The sequence below is a fragment of the Schistocerca nitens genome, chromosome 2 (assembly GCF_023898315.1).
Source record: "Schistocerca nitens isolate TAMUIC-IGC-003100 chromosome 2, iqSchNite1.1, whole genome shotgun sequence".
NCBI classification, from domain to species: Eukaryota; Metazoa; Arthropoda; class Insecta; order Orthoptera; family Acrididae; genus Schistocerca; species Schistocerca nitens.
In genome coordinates this window covers 871,098,680-871,124,907 of record NC_064615.1, presented here as the reverse complement: position 1 = coordinate 871,124,907, position 26,228 = coordinate 871,098,680, and the positions used below count along the sequence as shown (strand labels likewise).

At 41.3% G+C, this 26,228-nt stretch overlaps 1 protein-coding gene across 1 annotated transcript in view; it reads right to left on the bottom strand.

Moving 5' to 3' along the window:
- Positions 1-1,486: 1,486 nt before the first annotated feature.
- The window catches only part of LOC126237151 (ATPase H(+)-transporting accessory protein 2), a 77,943-nt gene continuing 53,201 nt past the window's right edge, over positions 1,487-26,228 (bottom strand). The window contains exons 4-8 of the mRNA XM_049946996.1: positions 18,799-18,933; positions 18,094-18,279; positions 14,615-14,683; positions 8,174-8,300; positions 1,487-1,942 (exon numbers count right to left, since the gene is read on the bottom strand). Coding sequence (XP_049802953.1) covers positions 1,863-1,942; positions 8,174-8,300; positions 14,615-14,683; positions 18,094-18,279; positions 18,799-18,933 — 597 coding nt within the window. The 3' untranslated portion in view covers positions 1,487-1,862. The remainder of the gene's footprint in view (positions 1,943-8,173; positions 8,301-14,614; positions 14,684-18,093; positions 18,280-18,798; positions 18,934-26,228) is intronic.

Below are 26,228 nucleotides of genomic sequence, written 5' to 3'. Positions count from 1 at the left end.
AGCTCCAGTCATTTCTGACTTCCCTGCAACTATTAATATGTGCAAATACGTGGAATGACTATTGCACTCAACAACAAGGGATTAAACCATATGATATAGGGGCAAAGCAGCATTTATTGGATCTAGGAATGTCTTCAACCAAACAAACAAACAGAGGGAGGGTTGGTGCAAGGCTCTACTCTGGTTGTTACTTAAACAGAAGAATTTCAGATTTGACAGAGTGCACCACATTGTTCACTCTAGACTACATTTTTAAGAATAAATTTATTACCATTTTAACTGAGTACAAGGACTTTTAATGTACTATGTACAGATAACTCCAAAGAGAGGGATGTTACTGGCTGTTCTGTAATTTTTCCCATCTCTGTCTTCAGGTTCCGTCTGCCCAGTGAGTTCACTATCTTCGACACAAAACCCCAAGTGATTCTTAAAGCTGGGGACCAGATGAAGCGTGAACGAGAATTCAAATTCCTCATCTGCTCTGACTCGCTTAGTGCACTGCAGGCAATCCAGTCAATGTACACAGCAGATAGAACTGTTCATAATATCCATGACACCACTCTGCGGTTGCAAAGACAAAGAAAGGAGGTCTCATTCTGCTGGGTACAAGGGTACGTGGGTATTTCTAAGAATGAGTCAGCTGATACCGCAGCCAAGGAGGCATGTACCCCTCTCAATCTAACTGACTGACTGCCTTGTCCCTCTGCACACTGCTATGTCATTGCTGCAAAGGTCTGTCATGTGTCTTTGGGAGGAAGAGTGACTGGGAGTGATGGAAAATAAGTTGCAATCAATAAAAGAGGCTGAGGACATGGCACACCTCCTCCTGGTCAGTTAGAATTCATGAACTTTGTTCAATGCGATTTCGAATAGGACACGGCATCCTGACCAATGGCTTCCTTCTCAGATGTGAAGAACCACCTACTTGTGATGCATATGGTGTGCTGATTACAGTTCGCCACATTTCAAGTGATCGTATTTGATGTAACGACAAAAGAGTACAAGCTGGTTTACTGACAGACCGCCCTCAATTTTAGGTGATAATGAGCTGAACGTGGCACGTGTTTACAATTTTACGCTTTGTCTTTCCTTCCACCTAAGCTTTTAGGTCAAAGCTTTTAGTATGTTAGAGGATGACTGGCTCATTCAGTTATTTTCATGATCCACCAATCTTCTTTTCAGAACTTGCCTCTTAGTGGCTGTCCAGATCTGATATCACTGTTTTTAGTGGTCTGCCCTGACTCACTTGCTCCACTGTACCATTCTGAGGAATTTTCTATGTTCATGTCATGTAAAAGAGTATGACGGAGCTTATGTGATCTCACGCTGTATTTTAGACTATCCTCATTTTGTGTGCTCTAGCTCCACGTGTCTCATCCAGTCAATGTCCAGGCACTGATTACCGTGATGTTGATTGTCCTAAAGATGCAACAACAAATGAGATATGAATTCTTTACTTATGATTTGTTTGTTTACTTTATTCTCATTCTTTTCTTCCCAAGTAACTCGCAACACTACATATCAAATACAAACATCTATATGAACACCTCTTACATCTTAATTTACTATACAAATAAATAGTTTAAAGAATAGTAAAAGCATATATTACAAATTTTAACACTGTACACATACAATATATGATGAACAATACTGATATTTGGTTTCCATGTGGATACTGTGCATACAAAACTGGTAACATATTTTACACATAGAACAAATTGTTTAATCTACATTATATTTACAACTAATTTTTTTCGCTTTCATATTCCATTCACTCATCTGTTACAACAGTAATAAATCCAACACCTTTATCAGTAGTTAACTGTATACCATTTTTATGAAAATGGAATGACACAAATATCCTAATTGTCTTTCTTCATACGATTACTCGTCATTCTGTAAATAATGGAATCACGTCCAGGGTCCATAGTAGAAATAGCAGCTGGAAAAATTCAAACAGGTTCTTGAGAATAACAAAAAATTAACAAACTGAATGCACATTAAACATAATAATATCTTGAGAAAATGAAACTAACTGCAAACACAAATTGTGAATTAGTACACAATGTGGGGATACAGGGAAAGACAAACATCTGCCACAGTTACAATTTTCTGAAGTCATACCAAAATCTCACTACCTACCAGCTATTTCTCCCATTTCCTCTTTCCCTTTCTACACCATACAAGATGCAAGGAGTTCCATTTATCTGACGATCACATGCACAGAGCAGTGGTTGGCAGCCAGTGGACACACCACTGTCTGACAAACCAGATACGCATTTCTAGTCTACTACTGCAGTACTAAACTCAAAACGTATGAAAATAAATTTTGTTCTCATCCATGTCACACAAGGAGATGCTGAAACTGGCTGCCATTGTTTTCCCACACATTTCTGTCACCCACTGAAGAAATTATTCATCACATGATGTAATTCTCATTGACAAACTGTATTGATTGACCCACAAATATTATCCTTGAGTTCCTGTAATGTGTGCAGATTTCATGTGTACACTTTATCCTTTAGTGCTCTCCACAAATAGGAAACACTTGGGAATAGATTAGGACTTTGAGTGGGCCGGATAATGTTGCTAATGAGACACAGAATGCAACATGAATTGCATGCAGAGGAACATTGGCCTTATGTGCCCTTGTCAAATCCTTTAAAAAAAACCCAAAGCTTTACTCTCTTTCACTCAGATCAGTAACAAATGGATCCAAAATGTTTCACACATATCCTTCACAGTTAACCGTATCCTTAAAAAAAAAAAAAAAAAAAAAAAAAAAAAAAAAAAAAAAAAAAAAAAAAAAAAAAAAGGGATTATTATTTTCCGATCATGAAGGGGTTCCCCTTTAAGCACAAGAGGTCTATTGGTGCTCCAGTGTCTATTGTTTTATGGAACTAAAGCACCGACTGAAAACAGACTGGGATAAGGATCCATTTTTTTCCATCAAGCACTTCTTTCAAACCTCCTTCACAATATCTAACCCTGCACATGGGATCACCAGATTTAAGTTCTTGCACTACTGTTACAAAGCCCATCACCAGATCTAAGTACTTGCACTACTGTTACAAAGCCCAAGTAACTTAGCAGGTCTTTTTACAGAGGTGCAAGAAATTTGAGTTTGCTGTGGAAGATGTGTAAGAGATGAAACTTCCTGGCAGATTAAAACTGTGTGCCCGACCGAGACTCGAACTCGGGACCTTTGCCTTTCGCAGGCAAGTGCTCTACCATCTGAGCTACTGAGGCACGACTCAAGCCCGGTACTCACAGCTTTTCATATACTGGTACATACATTTTCCATAATTATGTAAAGAACAGTAAAACCAACACATCTTAATCCTTATATTGTCTATCTCCATTTCACTATTTCTACCCATTTCTTATTCACCTTTATCTTTCCACCCCTCATTGTTTTTATAATTATCCATACACTTCTTTTTCATCTCAATCTTACTAGTAGATTACCCTTCTTTTCAATGGTGCTTGTCCAAACTGTTCCCCCTTATCTCTTAGACAACCGCCTCATTGTGGGATTGTGCTACTAGCTCTTGGTCAGAGTCATTTTCTTGAATGAATCACAGATTTTTTCCCATATAGCTCACTGTTTATTTTATATGACCTGGGGTACCCTAGTTTGCTCAGGGAGTTGATATGAGATTGTGTGGTAGTTGGATTAGAAGGATAAACTTTAAAGTACAAGAGAAAATTTTTTTATTGAAAACATATTCTAACTATTTACAATACTTGTTTATAAATAATATTTTTTATTTTGTTGTCCAGGGTGTATATGTAAAATTTTTTTCAAATTTCCTACACGAGAGCAAGCTATGTATAGTTAACTGTGGGAGAAGCAGGAGTTGCTGCCACAATATTCTAAAGTTCGTGCTTGCACTTTTAACTGTAAAACTGTAGGCCAAATAGATTGTAAATTGCAGTCCTTTAAATTGGAATGGCAGTTCGGTAGATATCAGCGATATTCTAGGGATAAATAGTGTGTCCCCCTTGTAATTTCCAGTTGTAAGTTTGGCTTTGCTCATTTTATTACTGACTGATGACTATCCTTGTTCCATTACATAGTTTTGGTGAGTTGAGATTTCTGAGTAGTATGATCAGAGATCCAATTTTAAGTTGAAGACAGTGTAATGGTATTCCCGGTACTTGCAAAGAGTTTCGAAATTCTATAGGGAAGTTCACACTTTCTTCAACATTTACCGCCGTGTCGATCAATTTGTGTATTCATCAGGAATTTTCTTTTTAATATTACAGCTGGTATCGTTGACAATATTATTTTTAGTTGCCTAAATTTCACTTTCAAACAGCCAGTCCAGATTGGTATAACTGAACAATGTTTGGACATGACAGTGATAAATAGGAGCAGTGAGAGCAGATCCCTGATGAGCTCTCACGGATATAGGGAAGTTGTCAGATAGTCCAGCAGCTGACTGTATCTGGCTCTTTGGGTTCTGGCAGAGCAGCCTGACCCACCTAACATGCTCTTCAGGAGTAGAGCAAGCCAAATTAACTTGTGTGGCACTTGGTCAAAGGCCTTTTTGAGGTCAAGAAAGGCAAAGTGTAGATGTCTTTTCTTCTCACAGTGCTGTTCGATAAGCAGGTGAGCTGCATGGATAGCATCTGTCATCCCACAGCCCTTCACGAATCCACATTGATTGATGGAGAGACTAATATTTTGTCAGATACTATGATCAATGATGCGTTCTAATACTTTTATGCTGTGTGACAAGGCGAATTGGGTGGTAGTTGTTACATTCAGCTGGACTTCCTTTCTGCTTCCAAATTGGAACCGTTGTGCTACATGTCCAGTCAATTGGAATGTTTCCCTCCTCAATGATCTTATTCAAGTAATCTGTCAACCATTCAGCTGAATCCCAGTGTTTTGATTTCCAGAAGTCAGCAGGAAGATCGTCTGGCCACTTTGCCTTTCCATTTTTCATTTTCCATAATGCTTCAACAACCTCATCCTTTGTGACTGGTGCAATGGATCCCTCTCCTGGAGTTAACACTGGAATTGGAGCATGTGGAAACTCCTCATTGCAAACTTCCTCTGAGTATTTCCTCCATCACTCTGCTACTTTCTTTCTTTTGGTGATGAGTTTGCTTTCTTCATCATTGATTCCACAGGCACAAGATCAAAAGTAGCAGCGACAATGAGCCAAAACAGCGGACCCCGTCAGCACGTGGGACAAACGCTAACAAAGAAGAAAAAGAATGTTTGGACAAATTTGTTTGAAGAGTGTTTTCAGCAGTGGCTGTGCTGCAGAAATTACTGTTGAGTTTAATGACACTGGTCGTCTGGTCACCAGGATGCATGCCTTCACCTATTTGTAAAAGTTGTTGAGCAAAATGTGTTGCTGTTTCATCTTTCGATAGTTCAACAATCATTTTTTGTTAGTCACAGTTTTTGTATGTGTGGCCAGAGACATGACTTTTTTTTTTTAAGCACGCACTGATCTCATCACTGGTGTTGACCTGGGGATAACTGGAAGCGTTTGTCGAAAATCACTGGATAGTATGAGGAGAGCTCCTCCCATTACTTCAGGGTTTCCCCACAAGTCTTATGATGTTCTGACCAAGGCTTCAAGTGATTTTTATGCACCATTGTGCACTTGTCTCTGAAGATAATTTCAGCTTGCTTTAGAATTTCACCCTGTCTAGATGCTCTCAAGATATTACGTAGCGGGAATTGTTTTTCAGCTACATTCAATGGTAGTTGGAGGCGAAATGGGCAGTTTGTCATCCTTCCATAAGAGTGCTTGAAATGCTGGATGACGCCAGTGCAAGTGCATTGTGTTGTTTGGCGTGTATTTCCAACAACAACATATCAATTAGAAATGTTTTCCCAGTGCTGCCTGGCGCATCCAAGTAAATAGTCCCACCAGTGTTGTCGTCGATCTGGTTCATGTATATTGTAGATTTCCTTTTGATTGTCACTGAGGAGTTGTTTGTAGTGAGCAATGTATTGAAGTAGTTTGTTGATGATGTGGCTTTTTTTCTTGGTCATTTCAAAGTTTAGCACACTGGTAGCATTTTTCATGGTGCTTGCATCCCAAGTTGTACTAACTTCTGGTGCTTACTGCTAAATATTTTACTTCTAGGCAACGGAGTATTTCATGGAAGATGTCATCATTCAACTCGGTGATGAGTTCAGGATGAGCTTTCTCAGATTTGGTACAGTATGTCATAACTCATACTCTCTTTGAAGGCTTCCCATAGCTGCTTTCAATTCAATGGGTTACATGTTAGACTTATGGCAACTAAGACTCATTTGTTCAGTTGAGGCTATGAGTGAGGCTTCTTATAGTGTTAATTTCCAGTGGATATCATTTCCCAGTAGTTGTAACTGTTGGGATGCTTCTCAATACATCTGGCATAGGTAATCAAGACTCTTGCGTTTTCAGATGTACTGTGTATACTCGGCCCTAGTGTCCCAGTTTTCATGATTCCTGGATGTTCTCGTTGTGTTCCACGTACAATAGGTAGGGACATCGACAGGTAGTAATGTTTTTGTGAATTGATCCATTTGGTACAGTTGGTAAAAAGCCATTAATGTTGTGTTCTGAGATGGTTCACTTACAATTTTTCTGGCAAGCTTGTAGTTCTTCTGGTGGTGTCTTTTGGGAAGTATTCTCTCCATCCATTCTTCAAATGTACTGCTAGATGTTGCACAGTTGGTTTGCATTTGTGTATGGGAAAACTGAAAATCCGCCATGTTGCTTCGTTCCTGTTTATGTATCTTCCCATGTGGTACATGAGGATCTTGTTGTTCACTGTCTTTGGAAATTTGAAATACTGCCTTTGTTCACATATTTACAGGCATATTTGCCAGATTTCACTGAATTGCAGTATTCTACGTTTATGTGTGCTTGGAACATTTTGGAAAGTGGTGTGCTATACGGTAATAACCATTGATTATCTGTTTCCAGTTCGTTGTTGCCTTGTATTCATATTTTTGCTGTGAAGCCATCGTTTTTAGGTTAATGGGCAGCACCAACAGTGGGGAATTCCAGAACATACCAAACAGACTTAAAATGGCACACAATCTTCAAGAACATTCCACAACATTCCCGAGTGTTCTGGAATGTTCCACAATGATCCGAGATGTTACAGGATATTGCTGAACATTCTGGAAACTTCCTGAATGTTCCAATCTATTCCTAATCATTCTAGTACATTCTGGATCATTGTGGAACATTCCAGACAATTCTGGAAAGTTGTGGAATGCTCTCTGATGTCCTGGAATGTTCTAGAAGGTGAAACTTCCCAGCCCTTATATCATAAAGTATAGCCTTCAGGCAGAAATGGGAAGCTTCTTCATGGATGGGGGATGGAGGGCTACCTACCACACCATATAACTCCCTTGATCATAGTGGAACTCATTTCTGAGTTTTAGCAGCACGCACACTGTACACTTTTATAATATATATTTATTACTGCTGCTCACTTGGACATACGACAACACAATTTATCACTGTGTAGCTGAAGCAATAATGAAGAAATAAGTAGAGGATAACAACTGTGAAATGAAGGAATAGTGCAAAACAATTTTACTTGTGGTTGGCACAATTCATACATATGCACACCCACTTGAAGGTTAAAAAGGAAATTTGTATTAAGTAAAGAGTTTAAGACCACAATAATAATACAAGGTTTTAAACATGGCTCAAACAACAACTGTTGAAATTCTTCACAGTAAATGATAATAGTTTTATCAGAATAAAATTTCACTTTAGAAAACAATAAACTTGTGGGATAGGAGTCTGCCCAATATTTTTAACATTGCCAGTAAGACACATATACAAGTAAATGAAACTATCTTAGCTTTCTGAACTGTTTCTTGCTACCTCAGGGAGGAAAGATGGATAGGTTGGGGAAAACAAAGCTAGAAGTTCAGATTCCTCAAACCTCACCAATAGAGGGATCCATTTGTTCTGAGTAAGAGAAAAGACCTACAGAAAGGGAATGGATACTTCCAAAAGTCAGGATAGTTTTTTGTAATTTTTGTGGCCTTATCGACAGTACTGAAAATTTCCCCTCCTGAACGTAAGCATGAGCCAGTAATTTTGTCTTTTAATTTAACCATAGTAGCTCATTATTCATCATGAATTCTATGAATATTCTACTCACAGTAACTAAATATTGAAAAATTACTTACTTGATATGGCAATCAAAGAGAACACAAATGCGACCATGAACCACAGAATAATATTAAATATTACTGGATAATTTTCTGAGTAATCCTTAGAAAGATTTTTTGGCTTGGTCCAATTGACTGGCAGGTCCTGCAAGCAAAAAGAATGTATTAGGTGAACTTCACACATTTGTCAAAACAATTTGGGGATGTGTGAAGGCATTGTTGCACATCCAGGGCAGATAACATAATATGTCTGACAATTTTCATATTCATTCAGAATTGTCAAAGGAAGGAGGATATATTGTTTCACTCACTTGCACTTATCAACAAATATACAGGCAAGTTTGTCATTTTCCTAACACTATTTTTGCAAGTCACTGGTGTTCACTTCTGCAAGAGTACCAACTACTACCTCACAATTCCTTTATTTCTCTTAAAATGTTTGTTAATCATCACAGTCCAAAAACGATAAGTTTCATAAATACAGGAGGCAGAAAAAAAATTGCATATACTATCTATTACTCATCCATAGCATGGTGGGCCATTAAAAAAAAAAAAGGAGAGAGAGAGAGAGAGAGAGAGAGAGAGAGAGAGAGAGAGAGAGAGAGAGAGAGATTTTTTTTGTGATTTTATGGTGCACAACTACAGTGGTCATTAGCGCCCAGACTAAATTATGAATGCACTGCGAGGCACAAGGTCAATACAGGAACTAAGAAGGACAACACTATAAAAGGCATATTAACAGGCAAGGAATTAAAAAAAAAAAACAGCATAATCAAATGTCTTTAGACAGGTTTGTCAAGTGGATAAAACGAAGAACGTGAGCAGATGCTCCTGGGTCATCCGCTAAAATGTCATCCAGAGTACATGGCAGGCCAAGATCAATGCGCAGCGTATTAAAATGTGGTGTACCGTCATAAATTGCCCACATGCGCAGAACGGCGCCGGCGCTGCCGTCAGCAGATGGTGATGGCTGAAACGGCAGTGTCCAGTCTGTAATCGGGCCAAAACGACCTCCTCCCACCGAGAAGGGAGTGAAGAGGTCGTCCAAGCTGTGGGGAGAGGTTTCAAGGCCCGAAGCTTGTTTTCAGTAAGTGTAGACCAATCGGCACGCCACAGCAATAAAATGTGCTGACAAATGACCCTGCTAAAATCAGATGAAGGCACACAACAAGAAGCTGTCCAAGGCTGGAGGACCGCAGCCTTGGCCGCGTCATCTGCAGCTTCGTTCCCAGGGATACCGACATGGCCAGGAACCCACATAAAGGTAACCTGAGAACCGTCGTCCACCAGCTGCGGAAGAGAGTGTTGGATCTGGTGCACGAATGGGTGAACCGGATACGGATCACCGAGGCTCTGGATAGTGCTCAGGGAATCAGAGCGGATGACATAAGCAGAATGTCGGCAGCGGCAGATGTAAAGAACAGCCTGATAGAGGGCAAATAGCTCAGCTGTGAAGACCAAACAATGGCCATGGAGCCAGTATTTGAAACTGTGTGCCCCAACAATAAAAGAACACCCGACACCATCATTGGTCTTAGAGTCATCTGTTTAAATGAAGATCGTATTCATGAACTTCGAATGAAGTTTGACAAACTGAAGCTGGGGTAACCTCCTTTGGGAGCGAGCTGAGGTCAAGGTGAATGCGAACCTGAGCCTGGAGCCAAGGTGGCGTTTGGCTCTCGCCCACTCTAAAGGTTGCAGGGAGCGAAAAATCAAGCTGCTGAAGGAGGCGATGAAAGAGAACTCCAGGCGGTAGCAGGGCGGATACATACAACCCGTACTGACAGTCTAGAGTGTCATCAAAAAAGGGACAATAAGACGGGTGGTCGGGCATTGATAATAGCCGACAGGAATACCGACAAAGTAGTATATCGCACTGGTAGGTTAGTGACAATTCACCGGCTTCAGCATGAAGACTCTCGACGGGACTAATATAGAAAGCTCCGATCGCAAGACGTAACCCCTGATGTTGTATAGAGTTGAGGCGGCGTAAGATGGACTGCTGTGCAGAGGAGTATACAAAGCTCCCATAATCCAGCTTTGAGCGGACGATCGACCAATATAGGCGAAGTAGCACGGTTCGATCCGCTCCCCACGACGTACCACTGAGAACACGGAGGACATTTAGAGAATGGGTACAACGGGCAGCCAAATAAGAGACATGTGGAGACCAGCTAAGTTTCCTGTCAAATGTAAGACCTAAAAATTTTGCTGTCTCCACGAATGGGAGAGTAACGGGACCGAGATGTAAGGACAGTGGGAGAAACTCTTTGTAGCGCCAGAAGTTAATATAGACCGTCTTCTCAGCAGAAAAATGGAAGCCAATGGCGACACTCCAGGCGTAAAGACAGTCAAGACAACACTGAAGACAGCGCTCCAGGAAACATGTACGTTGCGCACTGCAGTAGACGGTAAAATCGTCCACGAAAAGGGAGCCTGATACATCAGCTGGGAGGCAATCCATTATTGGATTGATCGCTATGGCAAAGAGAGCGACGCTCAAAACTGAGCCCTGTGGCACCCCATTCTCCTGGCGAAAGGCGCCTGACAGGACAGAACCCACATGTACCCTGAACTGTCGGTCCATTAAAAATGCATGAATAAAAAGAGGGAGGCGACCACGAAGGCCCCATGTATGCATGGTGTGGAGAATGCCCGCCCTCCAACAGGTGTCATAAGCCTTCTCCAAATCAAAGAACACAGCCACTGCCTAGCGCTTCCGTAAGAAGTTATTCATAATGAAGGTCGACAAGGTAACCAGATGGTCAACAGCAGAGCAGCGCCTACGAAATCCACATTGGACATTGGTAAGTAGGCGTCGAGATTCGAGTAGCCAAACCAAACGAGAGTTAACCATGCATTCCATCACCTTACAGACACAGCTGGTAAGGGAAATGGGTCAATAACTGGAAGGCAAGTGCTTGTCCTTCCCCGGCTTAGGAATCAGGGCAACAATAGGTTCACGCCAGCATGTGGGAACATGACCCTCGATCCAGATGCGATTATAAGTATGAAGAAGAAAACCTTTAACCGCAGGAGAAAGGTTCTTCAGCATCTGAATATGAATAGAATCAGGCCCCAGAGTGGAGGACCGTGACCGGGCAAGTGCATTTTCGAGTTCCCGCATGGTGAATGGGGCATTATAATCTTCATGATTCGAGGAGCAGACGTTAGGTGGTCTTGCCTCCTCTGCCTGTTTTCGGGGGAGGAAGGCAGGGTGGTAATGAGCGGAGTTCGAAACCTCTGCGAAAAATCAGCCAAAGGCATTGGAGACATCCTCAGGGTCCACAAGGACGTCATTCGCGACCATCAAGCCAGGAACTAGTGAGTGGACATCAGTGCCAGATAGCCGGCACAGGCTACCCCAGACAACAGAAGAGGGAGTAAAACTGTTGAACGAGCTTGTGAGAGCAGCCCAGCTGGCTTTCTTGCTTTCTTTAACGACACTGCGCACATAATCGTTTATAATTAATACAATTCGCCATTGTAGGGTGGCGTTTAAAGGTGCGTAAAGCACGTCGACGAGCACGTAAAGTGTCTCTACATGCTGCCACCAGGGGACCAGTATGCAACATAGAGAAGTAGTAGTATGAGGGATGGAATATTCATCAGCAGTGAGAATGACTTCCGTGAGGTGTGCGACCTGACTATTGCAACTTGAGAAGTTTTGATCCTGAAATGTCGCCCTGGAAGAGAAGAGCCCCCAGTCTGCTTTGGAGATGTTCCAACTAGTTGAGCATGGAGATCAGGTATGATGCAGGAGATAGATAACACAAGGGAAGTGGTCACTCAAATATATATCAGAAAGAGCGTACCACTCAAACCGGCATGCAAGTCGGGTAGTACATATAGAGAGGTCTAAATGGGAATAGGTGTGAGTTGTGTCCAAAAGAAAAGAAGGGGCGCCAGTATTGAGGCAGACAAGATTGAGGTGGTTGAAAAGGTCTGCTAACAAGGAGCCTCTCGGGCAAGATGCACAGAGCCCCAAAGGGGATGGTGGGCACTGAAGTCTCCAGTCGACAAAAATGGTGCAGGCAGCTGAGCAATAATTTGCATCATGTCTGCACTAGTAACGGCAGACAATGATGGAGTGTAAACGGTACAAATGTAAAATGTAAAAGTGGGGAGAGTGATTCGGATGGCAAATGCCTGCAGATCGGTGTGCAATGTGATAGGATCATAGTAGATATCATCCCGGACCAGCAACATAATCCCTCCACGAGCCGGAATACCTGCCACAGGGGGTAGGTCAAAACACATAGAGGCATAATGTGCCAAGTCAATTCAATCGCATGGGCGTAGCTTCGTTTCCTGGAGAGCTACTACGAGTGGACAGTGCAAGCGTAGCAGCAACTTTAAGTCCTCTCAGTTGGAGCAAATGCCGCGAATATTCCAATGAAGAAGTGCCATCGTGAGAAGAAAAAGAAAAAGGAGAAGCAAGAAGTGGTCACCTCGAAGGCCGCTGAGGTCCTGGCTTTGAGCGAGCACTGCTGCCGCTATCAATAGGTGGAGTGTCATCGTCCATTTTTTCAATAGGTTCGTCAGCCACCATGTTAAGATGGCCGGGAGGGGGAGCTTCCTCCGTTGGTGAACGGCCAGATGTTCGGCTACCAGCAGTGCGGCCGGGCAAAACGGATGACGGCCTGGGGCGGCAACCACTGGGTGGCGCAGGAGAAGAAACGCACAGAGGCAGAGAAGGAGAACTTTGCTTCCTATGAGCCTTCTTGGAAGGTCGTTTAGTCGGAGTGCTGGTCGATAGCTGGGAGTTCGGGGTACGTAGGAAGTCTTCACGGGGCGGTTCCTTCTTGAAGGCCCATGCATCTGACTTCTGGGTCTTAGTCTTGGCAGAATCTGATGAAGGGGCTTGTGTCTTAGGGGTGATGCGAGGAAGAGGAGACGTTGACCAGGCGATCTTAGCACTGGCCGAACGGACGACTGTAGCGCTAAAGGTCAGATCGCATGTCTGTGTCGACACCTCCCTGGTAGGCCGAGGAGAGGCGAGGACAGTACTGTATTTTCCCACTGGGAGCAGTGTGGGCTTCCTACTAGCAAATAGCTTGCGAGCAGCCGAGGTGGACACTTTCTCTTTGACCAGAGTTTCCTGTATACAGCGTTCATCCTAGTAGATGGGATAGTCACGGGAGGACGCTGCATGGTCACCCTGACAGTTCACACAACGACGAGACGGAGGTGGACAGTCACCCTCATAGGCGTCCCTGCCACAAGTGACTCATTTAGCCGCATTAGAACAAGACTGGTGGGTGTGATTAAAATGCTGACACTGGTAGCAGCGCGTAGGTGTCGGGACATAGGGGCGAACAGAAATAACCTCAGAGCCCGCTTTGATGCGCGACGACAGCTGAACACCATCAAAGGTCAAGAAAAGTGTCCGGGTCGGTACAAGGTCATTGTTGACCTTTTTCATGACCCTATGGACAGCCGTCACGCCCTGCTCAGCGAGGAAAGACTGAATCTCCTCGTCAGTCAATCCGTCGAGTGATCTAGTATATACCACACTACGCAACAAATTCAAAGTGCGGTGAGCCTCCACCTGGACAGGGAACGTGTACAGGAGTGTGGCCCGAAGGAGTTTTTGTGCTTGAAAGGCACTCAGTTTCTAACAACAAGGTACCATTACGCATCCTGGTACAAGACTTGACAGGTCCGGCTATGGCATCTACGCCCTTCTGAATAATGAAAGGGTTGACAGATGAAACATCCTTTCTGTCCTCAGATCTAGAAACTACGAGGAACTTTGGGGCAGGCGGTAGTACTTTTGTCACTGGTGGCTGGTCAAGTTTCCGTTTTTGGGCGGAAGTCTAGAGAGAAGAAGAGAAATCCATTGTGGAGGAATCCCCCATGATTGCCAGTGTCTCCTATGGCGTACTCCTTCCTTGTGGGGACCCTCTCAGAGGACGCTCCCGCCTTAAGTGAATGTTTACACCTCAGGTCACACCTCCCGAGAAACGGACGGAGGGACCAATCAGCATGGTTGGAAGGTGTCAGCTCAGGCAATCACCCCTCCCTGGGCCTGGCCTATACCAGGGGGTACGTGCGTGCCTTACTTGTCTACCCAGGGTGGGGAATTACAGGTTACCCCGTCACTGGCTACACGTGCGAATGCGTGGGTCGGCCTTCAGGCACGCACAGGGAGGAAAGAAGAAGAGGGAAAAAAAAAAAAAAAAAAAAAAAGGGAGAGGGGGAGAGAAAGGACAGACTGTCTCAAACGCCGAGGCGGAGACCGTAGGGTGGACAAGGAGGCAAGGAGAAGAAGACAAGGTAAAAAGTAAGGAAGACAGTGAGAGAGGGAGAATGACAAAGAAAGGAAACAAAGGAAGGAAGAAACCAGAATAAGTGAAAAACCAAAATGACCACAAATGTATGTCGTGGAACCATCCATCTCCGAGCGAGCGAGCGAGAGAGAGCGAGAGCGAGAGCGAGAGGTTACAATAGACTTACTGCTGGTTCCGTTATCTGGCGGGCTCTCCTAGTGTGGCTAACATCACTTGTTAATGCTGCCACTATAACCTGGAACATAACACACACATTTTCATTTAATGGCTGGTATGTATCAAGACATAGAATTGTCTTGTAGGTCTGATCAGCAATTCAATATCAATTAAGAATGTATTTTACAATGAAAGTTGAATTCAGAAAGTGGCAGTTAAAAGTGGTACTCCAGATTAAATACAGTTGTAATGTCTTGTAATGCAAAATTAACAAGAGACATAAAAAGAAAAATCACAAATATGACTGCTACTATTTGATGTTTTGTTGTTGAACATTCAGTCTTTCTGATGTGCCCTATTTATCTTGGAACTGAAAATCACTGAATAGGGGGTTATTATTTCAATTAGGGACACTATGGGATGAAAAAGAAAGTGGGACATAGGGAAAGGTAAATGACAATGACAGAAGAGGAGCTGCAGTTTGAAAAGCTCATTCACTGCACAGCAATCAAGACCTTAAAATACAAAAATTTTGTATGTAGGACGCTGTCAACTCTAAACATACATGACTACATTCTATTGGCACATTCCATTAGCTACAGAATCTAGAAAATATAATGCGTTTCTTTATGCTGCTAAAAGTTCATCTTTTAGACAGTGTGTCACCAGTGAGTGAAATGTGTTTCTCGTCAACTCTGGAAATAACAAATGTTATGAGAAAAGAAAATATCAGAACTACTAGGATTCAATACAGCAGATCAGATAAAGATTTGACAGATTTAGTCTTGTAAGATAGCATGACTGTGCAAATTTAAAATCGGCACATGTCTTCAACTCATTCTATTAAGTTGGATCATTCAAAATTAGAAAAGTTTCTAATCCTGGGTCCTATGTGTGGTACCACTGTGAAGTTTACACCTTGCAAACTGCAGCAGTTTAAAAGAAAACTGCCTTCTGCATGCTACATGTTAGTTCTCTTTGTTTTATCTTACTTGGGTGCACAAATAAATAAAAATATTAATGTGCAATGCGAAGAGCATTTTTCTTTTAAACTGCAGCACTTCATATACAGCTGTTGCGAAAATGGTCACCACTAGAAATTTGTTTACAGCTTGTGTTCAGGCCAAAGACTTGGCTAGATCATACGGCTTGCGACACAAACTGCTAATGTGTAGATACACTGGAACATTCCATAATACTTAGAATTTTTATTACATAATTATTTGATAAACCTGTAATTTTAATCTGTGTACATATGAATATTCCCATCTGCTGAGGGAACAAGTAGAGTTACTAACGTGATCACATACTATGGTAGAATTAAGGTATCTTATTTCAATATTATAGAAAGGATAGATTGTTACCCACCACACAGCAGAGATGCTGAGTCACACATAGGCACAACAAAAAGACTGTTAAATGAGTAAGCTTTTGGCCAAAAGGTCTTCCGAATTACCACACACGCAGCTCACACACGACTGCCATCTCAGGCATCTGTAGCCACCACTGTGGCTATAGTTGCCTGAGACTGCACTTGTATGTCGAGTTTTGTTTGTGCATGGAAGTGTGATCTATTTTTGATGAAAGCCTTACTAGCTGAAAACTTTGTGACACACTTTTTGTGGTGCCTATCTGTGACTCAGCATCTCTGCTATATGGTAAGTAACAACTTCCCTTTTCATAATATTGTATCACAAGACGGATGGACGCAGTGTATCTGCAAGCCACGATGACAATAAACACCATGTCAACACCTGATGCTTGAGAATTTATTCCATGTCATCGGTTCCTGGCTTGGAAATATGGTGTGTGCCACAGAGGAAGACTTGCTGGGGCATTGTCTATGATGTCACAGGAACAACAGAAAAATAATTATATGGATATTCTCAATTGGTTCGACTTCACCCTTATCAATCTTTTTGTGATGTTCCAAATAATTTAACAACTTTGTAACAAACTGTTGTAATAAACAAGAGCATAATATTTGAGATGTCATTAAATACCTATCACTTTGTACTTTATTAGTTTAGGGATTTTGGCACATTCAATTGAGAAATAGTGGTAATGTCACTTGGAAAAGGGGGTTGAGGTTTCAAATTTGACATGTCAAACTTCTGATTGGCTATAGGATAGAGAAATTTTCTAAATTGCCAGTAGTAAAATAGGTACCAAGCTCACATTGTTATATCTATGCAGACGGATGGTGCATCAAGCTGGATGATCACCAAAGCCAAAGTCATTGCTGTAGTCACAGGTTAATTTGATGGTGGGACTGCTTTCAATGCTAAATGTTAGTAGTGTCCAGTGTGACACTAGAAGGATCTAGTTCTCATATGGAGAGCTTGTGTTGACATTTGTTACCATGTTTAGCAGCAGAGGGAAATCCCACAGACGTCAGCAGGCGAGTGTTATCACTGATGACATCACGAGTGAACAGAACCATAGAGAATACTTAAATCATGTCATCCAAGTAGGTTGCAAACTATCAAAAACTATACACATATGCAGCTTGTACATTTCTGTTTTTATAAAGGAGCCTGACTTTATTAATCATTTATGTAGATTGTTCACACTACAGTATTTTTCAGAGAAAATGTATATAAGCATCATCCATATCAATGATATTAAAAAAGAAAGGAAATAAATGAGAAAGGGAGAATAAATATGAACACGCAGAAGGTATAGTTATCCAGACTATCTGATTCTTGTTAACCATAATAAAATACAATTAGGTTTTCCTTAAAAGCTCATATTTTTTAAAATTAAATTTTTTGCAAAAACGCTGTTCGTCTCAGCCAAATCCTATTATCAAACTGAACGAACTTGACTGTTGTGGTAAATAAGAGATTTAACCAGTCTTTAGCAGTTTTTATTTAGGCAGTGATGAAAGCCCTATCGGAAAACGCATTTCACAACATACCAGTTATAAGCCACTTGCAGGCCACACTGCTAACAGTTCACACTGGTTGAATATTTTCTTTTTGCACCAATTATTTTGGCTTTTAAACTATTTATAAAACTACTGATGCCACAAAACTTGGGGACTGGAAAATTTCTTTCAAGGTCTACACTTCTTGTATCCAAAACTTTTCCTTCATCTGACAAAATGCTCACTGCAGAGCATATAATACCGACTTCAGTACTCTCATGTGCGATACTTATCCATGCTCATAAATTTAATTTTTTCATAAATTCAATTTTTTTTCATTTTCAATTTTCAATTTTAACTTAGCGTCATTTCATAGTTTGTTTTTCTTATGCTGTTCTACCCCCTTCATGATAAATAACAGACTTCAAATGCTGCGTAGAAAAGGGAAGGATCTGTTAAATATGTGACAGGAAGTTAGGAGTTATGGAGGTTGTATACCATGAATGTTTCTGCTCAAAATTCTGAGGATACAATTAGATACTAACTGCTCAAAATTTTAATCATCTGGATAGATTACTACGTGAGAAGAAACATGTCAAACCTTTTAGTTTCAGCCTTACCTGACCATCATACGAGTTAATAAATCCTTTTTTCAAATGAATTATTGCATCTCTAAGTAGCTGCTTTGACTCGTCAGCTGCAGGAGAGTCCTCTCCATGCAAATCAATGACAGGATGAAGTCCGGAGAACACAATCCAATACAGGTCTGGCAACCCATCTCTCAGATCTTCATTTTCTACGTATTCCTGCATATTATGAAACAAGTATTTAGTACAGATTTCTGATAGGTTCTTATTACTATTGTAAGTTTTGAATTCATTAGATTTTTATTTATTTGATAATTCTCTAGCTAATTAATAGAAATGATTCAATTAATTATATACAAGATTACTTTCTTTCCGTCTACAAAGACTCATTTTCAAACTAAGTGGCTGTATGTCAGGTTACAGGTCCTTTGCCCCTCATATCCAGTATTCATTACTGACTAAATAGATCAAAGTGCAATACCTTTCTACAGTCTAAATTCTTTCAGTAATATCTGGCCACCTAGTCAATTCATGTATGCACTACAGATGGAACAAACACTCTTTTACACACAATTTCTGAGATACCTACACATGTTCTTTCCCAGCCATTGTTTAAGAACATCTTTCCAACATTATATAAGTATATAGTTGCTTTCTTTAGAAAATTCAATATTCTTGTAAAACACTACCATCTTTCTTAAATGATTTACAGTTACCAGTTACGTTAATGTTTCTCACCTTTTCACCCAAATTATTCAGCAGATGAAGCTGTCTGAGAAATTCCACATCTTCAGTGTTGCTGTCATCAAGATATGTAACAGGAAAGTCAGTTGGATTTAACAGATCAGTTTCTTCATCAGAAGCAGTGCTCACCTAAAACAAAAATAATATTTATTATAGGAACTTTTTTAAAATCAGGAATGAAAAATTAACTACATGGCTGTCACAGTTTGCGTGGGTTTGTCTGACAAATAAAAATAAGGAAAGGCTTCCAATTCTTGATGTAGAGCAGTCATGTTATTTGTAGACTTATTTTACATTTGTTTCAGAAAGAACAGATCTTCAATCCAATAAAAAAATTGAAAGAAAGATAAATTTTACTGCATAGGACTTCACCTGTCGATTTTAAAAAAGGCAGATTGTTAACCACCTCAAGTGGATGAGGTTCTGTGTTGTGCTCCACTATGTCCGCTGTTTTTAATAGGATAAACGGGCACTACAGTGCTCATCTCTGCCATGCTATTGGCTTTCACTAAATCAGATAAATGCTAAATATGTGCATTTTGTACGTCTGTGCATGTATGCAAGCTAATTCTTAATTTAAGAGTGGGACCGCATGTCGGGTAAATTCACTTCGAAATTCTAAATTTTAACATTTTATGAACAAACAAAGTGTGCTTCCCCATTATCTTAAACTGAATATATCAAAAATTTTCGATGTGTCACAATACACTGCGTATTTTTTACTGTCAACAAGTGGAAAAAACAAAAAAACCTAATTTTTACCAAACACCAGCTCCAACAAACATTTACACATGCCAAAAATTTTGGCAGGTAGTATCCTCATTCAGACAATCGTTCCCTCTACTTTCAATGTATATGTGTACATGATTAACTACACCTTTTTGTGACTTTTTAGAAACTTTTGAGCATGTAATCTGTTTCCTCATAAATTGATGGTTATGAGTAACAGCTGTGCGCTCTCCAAATTTTTGCAGTATCGGTAATATCTGGTCTGTAAGAATGTTCCCCATTAATTGCAATGTAGTACTTCCATATATTTTCCACTGTTTGTTCAGTTTGTTCTATGGAAATGTACAGAAGTTCATGATTGCAATGTAAATATAGCTCTTAAGTCAACTCCTGTGGCATAATATTGTATTCTGTAAATATTATAGCTGTCACATCACGTTACATTACAATCAGCATCTGCATTCCGCAGCTGTGTATATTTTCTGCATTTGTCAAAATGATCTGCTACTTTTGAATTTGTTACCCAAAGTTCCTATTTTTCTTGTAACACAATTACTCTGAGTGGTAAAGCTTCACTTCTTAAAATGAAATTTTATTCCTCTTAACATAACGGATCCAGAAATTAAAAGATAACCAGTAATCTTAGTTTAAAGTTATTTACTATTTAAAAAAAAGAAAGAAAGAAAGAAAGAAAGCACTGTAGTAGTTACAATGCAGTCCCAACAGTAATAATGTTCTCGGGGAAGGGATGAGTTAATTGCTGTTTACTATGGTCAAGAGATTGTTATTAGGAGAAAGAAAACTGGTATTCTATGGATCGGAGTGTGGAATATCAGATCCCTTAATCAGGCAGGTAGGTTAGAAAATTTAAAAAGGGAAATGGATAGGTTAAAGTTAGATATAGTGGGAATTAGTGAAGTTCAGTCGCAGGAGGAACCAGACTTCCGGTCAGCTGAATACAGAGTAGTAGTAGTAGTAGTAGTAGTAGTAGTAGTTGTTGTTGTTGTTGTCTTCAGTCCTGAGACTGGTTTGATGCAGCTCTCCATGCTACTCTATCCTGTGCAAGCTGCTTCATCTCCCAGTACCTACTGCAGCCTACATCCTTCTGAATCTGCTTAGTGTATTCATCTCTTTGTCTCCCTCTACGATTTTTACCCTCCACACTGCCCTCCAATACTAAATTGGTGATCCCTTGATGCCTCAGAACATGTCCTACCAACCGATCCCTTCTTCTAGTCAAGTTGTGCCACAAACTTCTCCTCTCCCCAATCCTATTCAACACCTCCTCGTTAGTTATGTGATCTACCCATCTAATCTTCAGCATTTTTCTGTAGCACCTCATTTCAAAAGCTTCTATTCTCTTCTTGTCTAAACTATTTACAGTCCATGTTTCACTTCCATACTTGGTTACACTCCATACAAATACTTTCAGAAACGACTTCCTGACACTTAAATCTATACTTGATGTTTACAAATTTCTCTTCTTCAGAAACGCTTTCCTTGCCATTGTCAGTGTACATTTTATATCCTCTCTACTTCGACCATCATCAGTTATTTTGCTCCCCAAATAGCAAAACTACTTCACTACTTTCAGTGTCTCATTTCCCAATCTAATTCCCTCAGCATCACCCGATTTAATTTGACTACATTCCATTATCCTTGTTTTGCTTTTGTTGATGTTCATCTTATATCCTCCTTTCAAGACACTGTCCATTCCGTTCAACTGCTCTTCCAAGTTGTTTTCTGTCTCTGACAGAATTACAATGTCATCAGCAAACCTCAAATTTTTTATTTCTTCTCCCTGGATTTTAATACCTACTCCAAATTTTTCTTTTGTTTCCTTTACTGCTTGCTCAATGTACAGATTGAATAACATCGGGGAGAGGCTACAACCCTGTCTCACTCCCTTCCCAACCACTGCTTCCCTTTCATGTCCCTCGACTCTTATAGCTGCCATCTGGTTTCTGTACAAATTGTAAATAGCCTTTCACTCCCTATATTTTACCCCTGCCACCTTTAGAATTTGAAAGAGAGTATTCCAGTCAACATTGTCAAAAGCTTTCTCTAAGTCTACAAATGCTAGAAACGTAGGTTTGCCTTTCCTTAATCTTTCTTCTAAGATAAGTCGTAAGGTCAGTATTGCCTCACATGTTCCAACATTTCTACGGAATCCAAACTGATCTTCCCCGAGGTCGGCTTCTACCAGTTTTTCCATTCGTCTGTAAATAATTCGGGTTAGTATTATGCAGCTGTGACTTATTAAACTCATAGTTCGGTAATTTTCACATCTGCCAACACCTGCTTTCTTTGGGATTGGGATTATTATATTCTTCTTGAAGTCTGAGGGTATTTCGCCTGTCTCATACATTTTGGTCACCAGATGGTAGAGTTTTGTCAGGACTGGCTCTCCCAAGGCCGTCAGTAGTTCTAATGGAATGTTGTCTACTCCGGGGGTCTTGTTTCGACTCAGGTCTTTCAGTGCTCTGTCAAACTCTTTATGCGGTATTGTATCTCCCATTTCATCTTCATCTACATCCTCTTCCATTTCCATAATATTGTCCTCAAGTACATCGCCCTTGTATAGGCCCTCTATATACTCCTTCCACCTTCCTGCTTTCCCTTCTTTGCTTAGAACTGGGTTTCCATCTGAGCTCTAGATATTCACGCAAGTGGTTCTCCTTTCTCCAAAAGGTCTCTTTAATTTTCCTGTAGGCAGTATCTATCTTACCCCTAGTGAGACAAGCCTCTACATCCTTACATTTGTCCTCTAGCCATCCCTGCTTAGCCATTTTGCACTTCCTGTGGATCTCATTTTTGAGACGTTTGTATTCCTTTTTGCCTGCTTCACTTTCTGCATTTTTATATTTTCTCCTTTCATCAATTAAATTCAATATTTCTTCTGTTACCCAAGGGTTTCTACTAGCCTTCATCTTTTTACCTATTTGATCCACTGCTGCCTTCACTATTTCATCCCTCAAAGTTAACCATTCTTCTTCTACTGTATTTCTTTCCCCCATTCCTGTCAAATGTTCCCTTATGCTCTCCGTGAAACTCTGTACAATCTCTGGTTCTTTCAGTTTATCCAGGTCCCATCTCCTTAAACTCCCACCTTTTTGCAGTTTCTTCAGTTTTAATCTAAAGTTCATAACCAATAGATTGTGGTCAGCATCCACATCTGAACCTGGAAATGTCTTACAACTTCAAACTTTGTTCCTGAATCTCTGTCTGACCATTATATAATCTGACACCTTCCAGTATCTCCAGGGTTCTCCCATGTATACAACCTTCTTTCATGATTCTTAAACCAAGTATTAGCTATGATTAAGTTATGCTCTGTGCAAAATTCTACCAGACGGCTTCCTCTTTCATTTCTTACCCCCAATCCATATTCACCTACTATGTTTTTCTCCTCCTCTTCCTCCTGTCGAAGTCCAGTCATCCATGACTATTAAATTTTCATCTCCCTTCACTACCTGAATAATTTCTTTTATCTCATCATACATTTCATCAATTTCTTCATCTGCAGAGCTAGTTGGCATTTAAACTTGTACTACTGTAGTAGGCATGGGCTTCGTGTCTATCTTGGCCACAATAATGTGTTCACTATGCTGTTTGTAGTAGCTTACCCGTACACCTATTTTTTTTTAATTCATTATTAAACCTACTCCTGCATTACCCCTATTTGATTTTGTATTTATAACCCTGTATTCGCCTGACCAAAAGTCTTGTTCCTCCTGCCACCAAACTTCACTAATTCCCACTATATCTAACTTTAACCTACCCATTTCCCTTTTTAAATTTTCTAACCTACCTGCCCCATTAAGGGATCTGACATTCCACGCTCCGATCCGTAGAACGCCAGTTTTCTTTCTCCTAATAACAACGTCCTCTTGAGTAGTCCCTGCCCGGAGATCCGAATGGGGGGACTATTTTACCTCTGGAATATTTTACCCAAGAGGACACCATCATCATTTAATCATACAGTAAAGCTGCATGCCCTCGGGAAAAATTACAGCTGTAGTTTCCCCTTGCTTTCAGCCGTTCGCAGTACCAGAACAGCAAGGCCATTTTGGTTAGTGTTGCAAGGCTAGATCAGTAAATCATCCGAACTGTTGCCCCTGCAACTACTGAAAAGGCTGCTGCCCCTCTTCAGGAACCACACGTTTGTCTGGCCTCTCAACAGATACCCCTCCGTTGTGGTTGCACGTACAGTACGGCTATCTGTATTGTTGAAGCATGCAAGTCTCCCCACCAACGGCAAGGTCCATGGTTCATGGGGGCAAATATAGAGTTATAAATACAAAATCAAAGAGGGGTAATACAGGACTAGGTTTAATAATGAATAGGAATGCGGTTAAGCCACTACAAACCTCACAGTGAACGCATTATTGTGGCCAAGACAGATACGAAGCCCACGCCTACCACAGTAGTAAAAGTTTATATACGAACTAGCTCCGCAGATGGAGAGATTGATGAAATGTACGATGAGATAAAAGAAATTTAGGCAGTGAAGGGAGACGAAAATTTAATAGTCATGGGTGACTGGAACTCTATTGAAGGAAAAGGAAGAGAAGGAAACGTAGTAGGTGAATATGGAATAGGAGTAAGGAATGAAAGAGGAAGCTGCCTGGTAGAATTCTGCACAGAGCATAACTTAATCAAAGCTAACACTTGGTTCAAGAATCATAAAAGAAGGTTGTATACATGGAAAAAGCCTGGAGATACTAGAAGGTATCAGATCAGGTATAATGGTAAGACAGAGATTTAGGAACCAGGTTTTAAATTGTAAGACATTTCCAGGGGCAGATGTGGACTCTGACCACGATCTATTGGTTATGAACTGTAGATTAAAACTGAAGAAACTGCAAAAAGGTGGGAGTTTAAGGAGACGGGACCTGGATAAACTGAAAGAACCAGAGGTTGTAGAGAGCTTCAGGGAGAGCATTACGGAACGATTGATAAGAATGGGGGAGAGAAATGGGTAGCTTTGAGAGATGAAACAGTGAATGTAGCAGAGGATCAAGTAGGTAAAAAGACGAGGGCTAGTAGAAATCCTTGGGTAACAGAAGAGATACTGAATTTAATTGATGAAAGGAGGAAATACAAAAATGTAGTAAGTGAAGCAGGCAAAAGGGAATACAAACGTCTCAAAAAATGAGATCAACAGCAAGTGCAAAATGGCTAAGCAGGAATGGCTAGAGGACAAATGTAAGGATGTAGAGGCTTGTCTCACTAGGGGTAAGATAGATACTGCCTACAGGAAAATTAAAGAGACCTTTGGAGAAAAGAGAACCACTTGTATGAATATCTAGAGCTCAGATGCAAACCCAGTTCTAAGCAAAGAAGGTAAAGCAGAAAGGTGGAAGGAGTATATAGAGGGTCTATACAAGGGTGATGTTCTTTTTTTTTTGGGGGGGGGGGGGGGGGTTAAGGGCGCTCAACTACTGAGGTCATTAGCGCCCAGTCACAATTGTTAGAGCACATAGAATCTAGTAAAACTCAAGGGGGGGGGGGGGGGGGGACACCAGAAAGTTCTTACAAAGATGCAGATAAAATAAGTGAAGGAGTTAGATGTCTTTGGACAAGCCAGTCAAAGTAATGAAACGAAGAACACGAGCAGCTGCTCGAGCGTCATCAGCTAAAATATCCTGTAAAGTAGATGGCAGAGACAGGACAACACGAGATTGACTAAAACGGGGACACAACAATAAAACATGGCACTGTTAATGCATGACCACAAGGGCACTGCGGGGCTGGGTCACCGGAGAGCAGGTAGCGGTGGCTAAACTGGCAATGCCCAATTCGCAACCTGGTCAGAAGGACCTCTTCTCGCCGAGATGGTCGGGAGGAGGTTGTCCAAGCAGTTGGGAACGGTTTTACTGCCCGGAGCTTGTTCCCTTGAAGTGACGACCAAGTATCCCACCACAAAGACACAAGCCTCTTACAAACAACCCCACTAATGTCAGATGACGGGACACAATGGGAGGCTGGCCGAGGCAGGAGGACTGCAACCTTGGCTGCAGCATCAGCAGCCTCATTCCCAGGCACTCCTACATGGCCGGGAACCCACAGAAAGCTGACAGGAGAGCCATCAGCAGCAGAAGAATGGAGGGACTGCTGGATCCGTTGCACCAAGGGATGGACCGGATATGGAGCTCCAAGGCTCTGAAGAGCACTGAGTGAATCAGAGCAGAGTACATACGATGAATGGCAGTGTCACAGCCGACACCATCGTCAGTTTTGGAGCCATCAGTGTAAATAAAGGTGTGACTGGCAAGTCGCGCACGAAGTTCGACAAACCGTGAGCAATACACTGCAGCCGGAGTACCCTCCTTCGGGAGCGAGCTGAGGTCGAGATAAATATGAAACGGAGCCTGGAGCCACGGTGGTGTCGGGCTCTCACCCTCTCTGAAGGTGGTAGGGAGGGCAAAATTCAATTGTCGAAGCAGGCGACGAAAGCGGACTCCAGGGGGCAGCAGGGCAGCCACATACAACCCATACTGACGGTCGAGAGAATCAGCGAAGAAGGACTGATAAGAGGGGTGGCCGGGCATTGACAACAGCCGGCAGGCAGACCGACAAAGCAGTATGTCGCGCCAGTAGGTCAATGGTAATTCGGCAGCTTCAGCATAAAGACTCTCGACGGGACTAGTGTAGAATGCTCCGGTCGCAAGACGTAACCCCCAATGGTGGAT